The sequence below is a fragment of the Astatotilapia calliptera genome, chromosome 2 (genome assembly GCF_900246225.1).
Source record: "Astatotilapia calliptera chromosome 2, fAstCal1.2, whole genome shotgun sequence".
NCBI lineage: Eukaryota > Metazoa > Chordata > Actinopteri > Cichliformes > Cichlidae > Astatotilapia > Astatotilapia calliptera.
Genome location: NC_039303.1, coordinates 32,997,286 through 33,009,623, shown reverse-complemented (window position 1 = coordinate 33,009,623; position 12,338 = coordinate 32,997,286). Strand labels below are relative to the sequence as shown.

Sequence of the window (12,338 nt, the reverse complement as noted above, 5' to 3'; positions counted from 1 at the left end):
TCGATATTTGGATCGATCCACCCACCTCTAATTCTTACAGTTCACTCAAAAGACTCTGAAAACAGCTCACTTTGCTGTTTTAAGAAAATTTAAGGGGACCTGTTATGCTTATACTCCTTATATCTCCTTATTATTTGTCATTTACACGGTTAAAGTGCTGGATGCTCACATCCAGAGTTTAAAACAGTGAGGTCAGAGTAGACTATATGAATAAAAATAGTGGGCCACACCTCTTAATCTTTGAGTTTACGTGTACAAAATCCAGCACATAGATACGCAGTCTGCCTTTATTAACATTCAGGGGAAAATGGGTCGCTCTAAAGAGGTCACTGAATTCCAGCGTGGTGCTGTAATTGGATGCCACCTCTAAAACGAGTCAAGTTTGTGAAATTTCTTCCCTCCAGCATTTTCCATGATCAACCGTAAGCGGTGTTACTGCAAACTGGAAACGTTTCGAAACCACAGCAGTTCAGCTATGAAGTTACAGACCACGCAAAGATCCAGACCGGGGTCAGCAAATGCTGAACCACCAACGTTTTGCTGACTCAATAACTGCAGAGCTCCAAACCTCCTCTGACATTATCACTGGCACAAAAAAATTGTGCACCGGAAGTTTCTTGGCATTGATTTCCACGGCCGAGCAGCTCGCGTAGGTGTAATGTGTCGGTGGCTCAGTGCTTCTGTCCATATATCTATGTGCAAGTAATCCCTGTGAGCTAAAAGCCCAGCTTCACACTACACTAAAAACCAAGTTCCAGACATTTTTTTTCTCATTTTGACTCTGCGTGATGTCACTGTGATAGAAGGGACAGTTCACTGCTGTAGGCACAGAAGCCCCACCCCTTTCCTGTTTAAACCCTCTATTCATGAGGGACAGCCAATCAGAAGACAGCTGTCTTAAAACAGCTTGTTTCATGCAAAATAAAGTTAGACCCAGTGTCAAATAAATATGGATTATTGTTAACTGAGACTTATGCAAAGCTACTCTAGTAAAAGTGTAAAGCTGGGAATGAGCACAATGTGTAAACTTTGAAGTAAATAAATGGATTCGTTGAATAAAGCGTCGAAGAAAAAGCACTTAAGCCAACCTGGGGAGAGAAGTTTCATTTAATCCACCTGAAGTGAAACATTCAGATATCTATAAGCTGTCGTGTATACTTTTTTTCTTTCTTTTGTTTTTTACAACAGCACATCCTCAAAGTGTTGACCAGAATATTGTTTGAAGTATCCAGTTACACGATTTTATTGCAGGCGATATTTCCTGTGGAGTAACACCAGTGAGAGTATAAAAACCACTGGCCCGCTTAATACTTCTATAACTGATGTTGTTGTCACAGCCTCATACCTACTGGGACTGGACTGCTTCCTATTCAGCTAAAACTTTACTGTCAAGCAGGTTTTCAAAACACATGCATGCATACATTTAAGAAAAGTCACAGAGAGAAGATCTGCTGCAGATGGAGCTTTTTTGTTGTTGTTTTCAGACACAATCACAATAAAATTCACAATAAAACCTCAGGAATGACTTCTGTGCTATCACGCATGACCTCACTAGCTACATTCACACACAAACAGTGCAGACGTGCACACACACACGCGCCCAGTCGCTGTCTGTCTCGCTCTCACACACAAACCACCGGCATACCAGAGAGTCTATATTTAAAATGAGCCCTGGGGATGTTTTTTTTATTTTATTTTATTTTCAGCTTTTAGACATTCTATCAAAAGTGGTCAACGTGAATACTCGGCTGTAGAGAGAGAGTGAGAGACTCTGAGCGATGATAAACATAGGTATGACAAAATACAACCTCAGCAATGAGTCAACAGCTTTTTACATAAAGATAATGAAGGCACATTCAGCAGAGGAGCATGAGAGTGCGATTATGAAATGTTTGAGCCAGACCCGAATAGTTACAAATTTGCTAAGGCTGCAAAATACCACCTTCCAAACTTGCAGCTTTTCCAAATACAGCCCTATCATCCCACGTCTCATTTTCAAAGCCTCTCTTTTCTCCCTCTCTCCTCCCACCACAAATCCCAGAACTTTGAGCACCAGAGAGAGAGGGAGAGAGAGAGAGCGCAACAGCGGAGATGAGGGGAGCGTTTAAATCTGGCGTTCCGTGAGTGGTCGGGTCGGTGTCTGGAAATCTTTCACATCCTGTTTACGGCAGGCAGATTTCAGCCCGGGACCGCAGAGAGCTGGCGGGTGCCTCTGCCTGGACACAGCTCCTCTCTCTCTTTTCTATCTGTTCCCGGCCTCCTTCGCCTAAAGATCTCAGTCAGCCTGCAAACCTTTCCACACCGCCTCCCTCTCATCAACACCTTCAAACCTAAAGCAAACACGTCAGCTTTGCCCCCGCTGCCCGCGGCCGCAGGAGAACGACAGAGGGGGAATCAAACTCCTGATAAAAAGAATCCTTTTCATGCAGCAGGCGCACAGCAACCCCCATTTCATTTTAATATCAAAGTACGGGTTTAATAGAGCTGAGTTGCCGTATTTACAGTGTTCCAGTCAAACAGAAAGTTCCAGAGCGTGAAGAGCAGAAGTTTGGAAGCAAAATCCTGATACTGGAGTCATGTAGCATTAAAAAAATAACATCTCATGAGTCTGAGGTGCGAAGCTTAATGAACAGAGGATCAGTGTGTCCCCCCCTGAGAGAAGCAGTTTGTAGCTTTGGTCCTGAAATCAGTCCGTCTGCCTCCCTCAGCGGCACTTGCAGGATTTCACAACCATGTTGGAGAGCTGCTCAACACGCGGTGTGCGGCCTATGAAGTACATGATAGTGAGGGGCTCCAGGTCCTGAGGAACGCAGCAGGGTGTGGCGGAGGCCTCGGGGTTCAGCTTGTTGTAGAGGGGCAGAATCTGACCCGGGAACAGAAATGAGCAGATGTTAGAGCGATTTATCCAAAGTTTAGTGCTGCGAGTGATGAATGAACATGCTGAAAAGTGTGAAGTTCAGCCCAAGTTTAAGCAGGGCTGAAAAATGAAGCCAATGTGGTAAGTGCCAGAAACGGCAGTCCATCTAATGGCCACAAACGAGCCAATCCCCACAGACTCTCATGCTTAAAAAGCTGTTTAGGTCTCTTTAAATAATTTACCTTTTTTAACATCTGCGTGGACATGATTTTTTTTCATAACTGACCTGTTTCATTGTATTAAGGATTGCAGTTCCAGGTCTGAGTGACCAGTTAGTGCCTACTTAGCCTTACCTCTGCTAACTTGTTGGTGCCTTTTGGAGCATTTTTAATGCAAATAACTGACAAATAATATGAGTCTAATAAGAGTAATAAGTTTGTGCTCCAGTTTTAGGGAGTAAAATTCTACAACACTATTATTTTTTTAGCGCCAATTAGCATCTCTCTAGTATCTGTGTCTGAGTGCACCCATACAGTCTTTGAATGCACTTAAATGATGTTTGCTGGCATAAACGACTAACACTCGGGTTAAAGATTGTGGTGGCCATCATGCTAAACCCAAAGCTTCAAATGTCCCAGTGGCTACCTCTATCTTTTAAATGCAGTCTGTCGTCATTTTGCATGATTATTTTGGTACTTTTTAAAAATGTGTTGGCAAATCTGAAATGTTAGTTTGACATTTTGGGAAATTTGCTTATTTATAGTTAGATGAGAGGTTCAATGGCACTCCTAATATCAGCATCTGGTTAGTTTAGCTAAACATAACAAAAGGTTGACTGATTCTGTTTACTGGTAAAAATGATATAAACAGCACGTATAAAACTAAATCAAGATAATTCAAAACTTCCTGTTTTATTCCAGTTTAAAAATAACTTTTAATGGTTGTTTTCCAGAGTCTCTACATTTCCCTCACTTATCCAACTTTTCAAGTTTAATTCCTACCAGGTCCGTTTTTTAGCTTTAAATCTTCATATTCAGACGTTAAAATGTAGCTTTCTGTGCATTTTATGTGGGGGAGCTCTAAGTAAATCTATAGCAATCAAATCAATTTTGACTTCTTTAAGTACATCCTGTCAGTTTCTCCAAAATACATGCACAGCAAAAGCAGCCAAACTGCCTTAAACTAAAGCCACATTTTGACAGCAGCAAAATGTGTAATTGCTGCAAACTTAAGTTAAAATAAATGTGAAATTCTACACATCTATATTAAAGTGAAGTACAAGAAAGGTGAGAGTCAGTGAGGCTACAGGCCAAGCCCTTCGCTGAGTGAGACGGGCCAGCTGGGTTGCATAAACCTATGTGCTCTTTAACAGGCTTCTGTGAGGTGTCAGCCCATTTATGATGCTGGGGTTAACCAGTGGTGTTTAGCTGCCGCAAACAGCGCGCTCAGGGCTCACTTACGGGAAAATGTCGCCTGCATTTCAGACTTTCTGTACGTTAACGTCAAGCCGAGCGTTGATTGGAGTTCGGTCCAAACCAGAGTGTTTTAGCAGACGGGCTGAGGAGGAGCTGCTCAGATTTTTCTGACAATCACAGATGTTTTCTGTTTATATAATTTGGCCGTGTCTCAGCAGCGAGAAGTCTGTCACTGTTTCCATTCAAAATATTCAGCACTAAAGGTCATGAATCTCCAAATTGGAAAGAAATATATGTTGAAAAAAAGAACACATTTGTCCTACTGGAGAAGGTAATCCAAGTTATTAGTCTGAACTAGGATCTCATGAGATATGGGAAGCTGCTAATATCGAGGTATCCACACATGGACTTGGCTAATTAGTAACAAGCCCAAAAACTGCCTATACCAATTCTGTTCTATTAAGGGCACAGATTAAGTTTAATTCCAGCTACTATGCACTAGTGTAGCTTTGCATGATTCCCACTTCAAAATAATCCTTATTTACCCCATGCTGGGCCTCGGTGCAGCCGCTCCCAGCTGTTTTTGCTGTTCTCCCTTTAAGCCAGTGGTTCTCAAACTTTTCCTGGCATGCGCCTCTTTAACTTCACTCCACACACCCACATTGTTTTTCATTAATCATTAACAATGAATAAAAATGCGAGTTGAAAATAACAATCCCACCTGCAGTGGCTCTGTGCCCCCGGGTGTGGCCTGTCCCACAGTTTGAGAACCACCACTTTAACCCAGCTTTCTTCTGATTGGCTGTCCCTTGCAAACAGAAGCTTTAAACTGCAGGTGGGTGGGGCTTCTGTGCTTACATCCATAGCTGTATATTAGGAGTATCCCCTATATTTTGGTTCACAGAGATTACCTGCACATATACTGATCTTATTATCCAATTATTATTCATAATTTAACGGACATAAAGACATTTTTTCTTAGCAAAAGCAAAACATGTCAAATGACAGCTGTTAACTAACCACAATTATTGATTATTAAAAGTCTTTATGGCAAAATTTATAAGAAAGAACAACAAAGATTAAACAGATTTGGTTAGTAGCCAGGTGACCTTTTGACCCCTGAGGCTCACCATGTTGTAGTGGTTGTTGGCGCTCCAGAGGTAAGGACAGTTGCCGGCACAGAAGTTGGCTTTGTAACCTTTTGGCTCGTGGATCCACTTCCAGTTGAGGTCACGCCTGAAGTCGATGTAGAGCGAGCGCAGGCAGCAGCCCTGGTCCGAGCCACTGAGACACACACACACACACACACACACACAATATGTAGTTCAGCTCCCACCCTTCTCTTCAGTGTCATGGGAAAATTACCACAGGTCACCATCGAAGAACCAACCATCACATGGTAATAACTATGCAGGGCTGCCAGAGTTTTCCCCTGCAGCGTGAGGTAGTCTAAATAAAACGCTGCATGCCCGCTGGCCTGCAGTCTAAACACAGGGTCAGCGCTGTTAGTTTTGCTGCGCAATTGTCTGCAAAGTGGGTCACGAGGAAAAAAACAAAATGAAACCGAGTGCTCCCCACAACTAGATTTCAGAATTACAAAACTACAAATCTTGGAGGAGTGTCAGCGCTGTCAGTCAGTCGCACTAAACCACCACACGAGCGGCTGGTCGGCGGCCTACCGGGAGCAGGTTGAGGTGTCGATGGCGGCCGCCCTCTTCTTGCGGTTCTTCCTGGCCGGGTTATCCACTCTGTCGCTGGGCAGCAGGGTGAGGATGAGGTGCGGCGTCTTGGTGCTGAAGTCTGGCTGTCCTTTCACCTGACCAGGCTTCCTCATCTGACGGAGCCGCTCATCATCCACGCCTACAGAAGGAGGAATTTTATTTATTTTTTTTAGGATGAAAAACTAAAACTTTCTGTCTTCCACCAGAGTCTGTGGGCGGACGTCGCTTTGTTTCAAAGCTAATGTGATTTAATTCCTATGGTTTGTGCAATACTCTAAGCATGGGAAATGCTTTCATTTTGCAGCAGCGACTGCTGCCCCTCCCAAAACTCCACGCTGTCTTTCTGCCAGGCCGAGGCATTTAGTTCACACTTTTTTTTAAGCATATTTTTTCAATCCAAATATATTTAAATTCCAAGTAAATGCACTGTTAAAAATGCAGAAGATTGTGTGCATGATGTTTTTAAAGTTAGTCAGCCAGCCCCGGTGTGAGTGCCAGAAAAAGTGTTTTTTCATACGCAGCAATAACTACTGAATCTGTCCGTGAAAGGCGCCGTCACCTCTTTGATTCTTACCCTCTAAAGACTCTGTTTTTCTAAGAAGGCAGCAGAAGTAATGTTCTTGTGCACATTTTGAATGTCATTGAACAAATATGACAGAAGTAATATGTAAACCAGATGTTTCCTACAGCAGAAACGATGGTCTGACTCTTTGTCTGACTTCATGGATCGTTTTTTTTGCTTCACTCTTTCTGAGCTACAGGAGCCAGAGCGCTCAAAACAAGCCCCTGCTTGTCTTACATCAGTATCGCAAGTTGAATTTCTTTTCCCCCACGTGTGCAAAAACCTGACTTGGCTCAGTTGAGAGTAAGTCCTGAGGAAAGCGCCATAATTTGGGGGCCTAAATGAAGCAACACAGACAGTCTGGTATTCAGTAGTATCACTGTGTGGAGGAACAGTTTTTCCATTATTCCTGTAAGATAGTGTGTGAGTGATTCATAAATCATTTTTGTTATTTATGTTCACTTTTTTGTGACCTGCTGGATTTTTTTTTAATCTTGTTTTTTTTGCTGCGCTCATAAATCTTCAACTCTTCCAAATCTGTGAACTTTGCATTTCGCAACTCAAAAGACTGCCAAGAGACAACTGAAGTTTCTTAAGTCTTGCTGGCACGCTGGCTGTCTTGCTTAGTTGTTCTTGCGAAAAACAATCTCACGTAGCTGCAGTACAACTAACGATGAATCCCAAACAGCCATCTAAAAACGAGCATCTGCGCAAAGAGGCTGATTGTGCTGATTTTAAGGACATAATCAGTAACAAAATGAAGCAAACAAATGAAACAAGCCATTTTGGCTCTTCTCCTCCTCCTGATTCGCTGCCCCTCAGAAACAGTTGAACAGGGGTGGGTGGGGCTTCTGTGTGGCTCAGAGGACCATATCAGGGACAGCATGTCTCATTGACGTCACTCAGAGGCATAAGTAGCAAAACTGAAACATTTAAATTAGACTGAAGCCTAAAATGTAGTCTCACATGGACTACGTCTGCATCTACCTTTTTAACAATTTATATGACAGAATAAGGAGCATCATCATCATCACTGGGTCCCATCACTGGGTCAGTTCCTGGACTAGAGTGCTTTTAGCGGCATCTGCAGTGCACATAAATGCATGATTATAAAGTCTTTCTATCATAAAAGACTGCAACAGACCAGCAAACAGGGCCTCCAGCTCCTCGCTCTTGTTGGGAACGATGTTGTTGGTGGATGGGACGAAGGTGCAGCAGGGACAGTGGACGCCCAGCTTCAGGCCAAGATTATTCTCTATGGGAGGGAAGAAGGGAAAGAGAAGTGCAAACACTGATGTATGGATCGCAGTGCAAGCTGGTAACGACTCGCTGGTGCTGAAGCTCACCTGGCTCTGACACCCAGTCCTTTACAGTCTCTGTGACCTCCGTAGAGATCCAGGCTCCTTTTGCTTTTGGCTGAACAGTGCGCGAGTCGATGTAACGCTGAGTGGATGTGCTGTCTTCATCCGGCTTTAGCAGCTGAGACAACAAACACACAGAAGGAGCTAGATCCCCATCTCATCGATACATAAGAGATGTTTCTGTGTTGGGTTGAATTATAAATAACAATCTTCTGACTTTAAGATCAAATCAGACTGTCGCTCACTGAGAATAATGGATATACCTGATAGAGCTCCACTCTCTGCTCCGAGGCCCGAGCCTGTGGGTTGGGGGCTCTGAAGATCCTGAACTCAGCCTTGACCAGAGTGCTGTTAGTCAGGTCGACTCCGCTGACGTCAAAGTGGACGACTCTGTAGTGGGGGCTGGGTGCTGTTGGCTGCACCGCATCTTGAGGGAGCAAAACAAAGCACTGTGGATGACTAATGCTCCAACAACATCTCGTGCCTTCACACAATGCTGTATTTATACTATGGGTTAAAACTGCACTGTGGGACTGATTGTCTCGGACGTAATTATAGGTTTTGGTAAAGAGGCTAAATGTGTCGGGCTTATGTTTAATATATGGCTGATTGTTGTGCTCATGGGTTTCCTGTGTGAAACATCCCCAAACACCTAGACAGTTATACAATTATGCACCATGTAATATCAGCAGCACCATTAATCTTCAAATCTTCCAAATGAGATCCATCAACACACCGAGTTTTCTTTCCACAGCTGGTGGATCGACTCCATGAAAGTGCTCTGATGGGGCAGGAAAGCAGAGTGCATTACTGAGGGGCACATCTGGGGTAGTTTTTAGTTTTTAGAAGATGGGATGTGCAGTAGTACAGTGTCTCACAGCAGTAGCTACGATTTAAAACAGCCAGAAACTTCTTACTGACTACTACTACTAACGCTTCTCCTTTTAGGTCCCCCTACTAAGCATGTGGTTTACAGCAGACTACAGAGTAGTTATTCTGTTGTATTTATCAAGAAATATAAATGTTACTTTGTTACTACCAACCTGACACAAAAATACATCGTTTAAATTTATAAAACATAACACAGTTTAACAGGCATAAAATAGCATTTTCGCAACAACAAGATGCTTTTCCAAAGAGCTATTAGTTGGCCTATCTCAGCAAGCTGTGCAGCGTGTCCTTGAAAAACTGAGGAAATTGGACAAGTGGAAGACAAAAGACAGCAGGTCTACAATCTGTCTGCAGGACAGGAAAAAATCCAGCCTGACGTAGGACCTGAGAAACGGACCTGGACCTTCGGTTGATCCATCTGCTGTTCACTGTAGACTGATTAGAAATAGTCTCAGTGGAAGGGTGGCTGTCAGGAAGTGATTTAAAGGAAGGGAAACATGGAAAAAAGGCTGAGTTGTACAAAATTATGAAAGAACTGGACTGAAATTCAGTGGCAACAGGTCTCATGGAGTGATGGATCCAGATCAGACCTCAGCATAATTGAAGCAGCGTGGGATCATCCCAACAGACAACGGAGCAAAAGACAGCCAACATCCAAACACGATCTTCGAATGTCTTTCAAGGAGCCCTGAGAAGCTTACCTGAAGACTGCTTAAATAAATAAAAAGAAAGCTTGACGAAAAGAGTTAAGAATAAAGTAGTCATACCAAATATTGATTTTCAAGCACATTAGAATAAATACTTTTTTTCCCCAAGTACGGTAAAATATAAGGAACTGAAGGGTGGCTCAGGACTTTTGCACAGCACTATGGGTTACAGTAGTTGCCAAAATATATATATTAATTAAAAATGTCACACTTGCTGCTTTCAGCTCTTTTTGTGTTAGAATTTATTACAAATATTTATATAAACTGATAATAAATGGTGCACAGAGAACCTGCTATATACGTAGTTAAAGTTGATAAAAGCAGGTAGTTTATAAAGCTTAGTTAGGAGACTGAACTATTAAACCAAACAGGTTAATCAAAGACAGACTCACAAAATCAGATACAATATTCAAGAACTACTAATCCATCAGCAGTCAGAAAATCGTTTTGTTTTTTAACTTAGATAATTATCAGTCACTGCTGCTATGATATGGGTGGAGGGACTGTTCAGTCTGTTCAGGATGCAGGACCTGAGGAGGTTCAAATAAATCTCTCATGAGGGGAAAACATGCACCTGATTTGCTATTTAAGAGTTTAAAAAAAAGAAAATAAAACATGGCAACATTGTTACTTTTTCGCTGTAATTCACTGAGATTCAATTACATAATTAATGCTCAACAACAGCGAATAGAGGCCTCTGTGTTTGTTTTACCCGGATGGGATTGGATATTCAGACGTTTCAAACTAGTACATACTTTCATTCTTCTAAAGTGACCACTGGGGACCCCGGGCCACACATTGAGAACCCCTGTCAGGACTCACTTGTGTCGGTGCGGGGGGGCAGCATGTCGATCCTCTGCACCTCTTTGGCGTAGTAGTCCTCCTCGCTGCTTTCGCGCTCGCACGCGGACTCGGCCTGGCGCGCGCGCTCCTTCAGCAGCTCCCGCGTGCTGTTGTACAGCAGCAAGACCTCCGGGGGCACCGAGCTCGGTGGTGGCACGTCGTCGTCGTCATCTGGAGGGCTGCGGATGCGGAGCTTGCTGAGGATCTGACCGCGCACCGCCTCGATGCGTCGAGACTTCTGCGCGTCCAGGTTGATGGACTGGCAGGTGTTGAAGCCCTCCACCAGGAATACACCGGAGAACCGGAGCAGCAGCACCAGCGCGAGACGGGGAAGCCACATTGTCCGGGGAGGTGCGAGGACGGAGATAATTCAGCGCAGTGGGCTCTGACCAACAAGCTGCGTCTCCAAGCCAAGCGCGCAGAAACGTGTGCGTAAAATGATTTAAACTGCGAGACTGAGGGTGAAAACCGAGCCTTTCTAACTTAGATCAATAAACTATTTTGAAAAATCCAGCTCTAATGTGTTAATTTGGTCAAAACCGCGTCATGTAAAAAAGGAAAACCGCATCTGCTGATTTCACACTTCTGATTTTGTAGTTTTATAACATTTTCATAGATGCGCCAAGCACCAAACACACAAGGACGCATTATTTATTCTTTAAAATCTACATTTAACTTACTGCATCTAAGAATAAACGGCTGTTTTAATTTAAAAATAAAAATATAAAACTGCAACAAAACACTGTAAAAATGTAAAAATGAAGTGATTGGAAATTTCTCGTGACTCTTCAGGTCCAGTCTGGTGCGCTCGGAGAGCTCTGGTGTCCCTTGCCGCCGTGCGCGCTCTCTCTTCGTGTATAAGTGGCGTTTTTTAACGAAAGTCTGTCCGGAAAGTTAAAACGTTATCTCCGTTTTCCGCCGTCCATCCTCGGATACGCGAACAGCTTTCAGGAGAACAGAGTCGTCACAAGAGCTCAGCCCATGTCGCAAATCCTTCAAACAACAACCTGAGCGGAGCAGTTTACCGAAAGCAACAGAGCTCCCGTGCCTTCACCCCCGAAACACCCATGTGTGGAGCAAAAGACTGTCCCATATCCGCTTCCAGAGAATCTAGCTACAACTTGGAAAACCTAGTGAGGTCCTCCCATTCCCCGTTATAGGTAAACAGTGAGCGGGCTGTACTGAAACGTAGAAAAAAATGTGATTTATGTTGGAAAAAACACGGTGGGCCTGTTAAACCCCTCATATAAACATCTAAACACGGAAAAAGTCAGACGACGTAAAAATACATGACGCAGAAAACATAAGAAAGAAGTCCTTGTGCTGTGAGTTTAAAAAAAAAGAGAGGAAACTTTACAGTGACCTGCAGATCCCAAATTAAATGAGCTCCAGCCTGGTGAACGCTGGGCTGAAAGCTCTGCTGAAGACACACAGACCTGCTGCAGGATGTTACTCCATTATTCTGCAGATCCTCTGTGAGAAACTCTGAGACTGAGACAGAGAGAGAAGGAGGCTGGAAGGGAGGGAGGGATGGTGGTGGTGGTGATGGTGGGGCGGGATGCCACCAGAGTGAATGCAGTGTATTATTATGTAGGTAAAAACCATCTTCCTCCCTCCAGAGGAGGCACACACACATAGCTGCACATTTTGCAATTATTTTCTCCACAAAAATTCACCACCCTCTCCCCGCAACTAAACCGCTCCAGAGGAGTAGCTCGGCATTTGAGGAACTAAATCTTTACATTACCTTTGCTTAATATGTGTAAAATAGCCAAATTATACATGTTTATAGTGTACACCTGCCACTTTGTTAGATACACGGTGTTAGTACCATGCTAGACCACCTTTTGTCTGCAGAGCTGCCTTAATTCTTCGGGGCAAAGATTCAACAAGGTGCCGGAAACCTTATTCAGAGATTTTGGTCCATGTTGACGTGACAGCATCACACAGTTGCTGTTGATTTGTCAGTTGCACATCCATA

The 12,338-nt window shown here is 43.5% G+C and overlaps 1 protein-coding gene across 1 annotated transcript; it reads right to left on the bottom strand.

The window, feature by feature from the left end:
- Window positions 1-1,089: 1,089 nt before the first annotated feature.
- tgfb5 (transforming growth factor, beta 5) lies at window positions 1,090-11,835 on the bottom strand. The gene is made up of 7 exons (XM_026143740.1): window positions 10,337-11,835; window positions 8,180-8,343; window positions 7,902-8,034; window positions 7,700-7,810; window positions 5,952-6,132; window positions 5,403-5,556; window positions 1,090-2,863 (listed from the first exon to the last, which is right to left on the bottom strand). Exons 1-7 carry the CDS (start codon window positions 10,695-10,697, stop codon window positions 2,705-2,707), a joined length of 1,263 nt encoding a protein of 420 aa, XP_025999525.1. The 5' UTR covers window positions 10,698-11,835; the 3' UTR covers window positions 1,090-2,704.
- Between the last annotated feature and the right edge of the window lie 503 nt (window positions 11,836-12,338).

Coding starts and splice junctions, on each gene's coding strand:
- tgfb5 (XM_026143740.1), bottom strand. CDS start 10,697: ATGTGGCTTCCCCGTCTCGCGCTGGTGCTGCTGCTCCGGTTCTCCGGT. Junction 8,344..10,336: donor GCCCCCCCGCACCGACACAA/GTGAGTCCTGAC, acceptor TGCTCCCTCAAG/ATGCGGTGCAGCCAACAGCA. Junction 8,035..8,179: donor AGAGAGTGGAGCTCTATCAG/GTATATCCATTA, acceptor TTGTTGTCTCAG/CTGCTAAAGCCGGATGAAGA.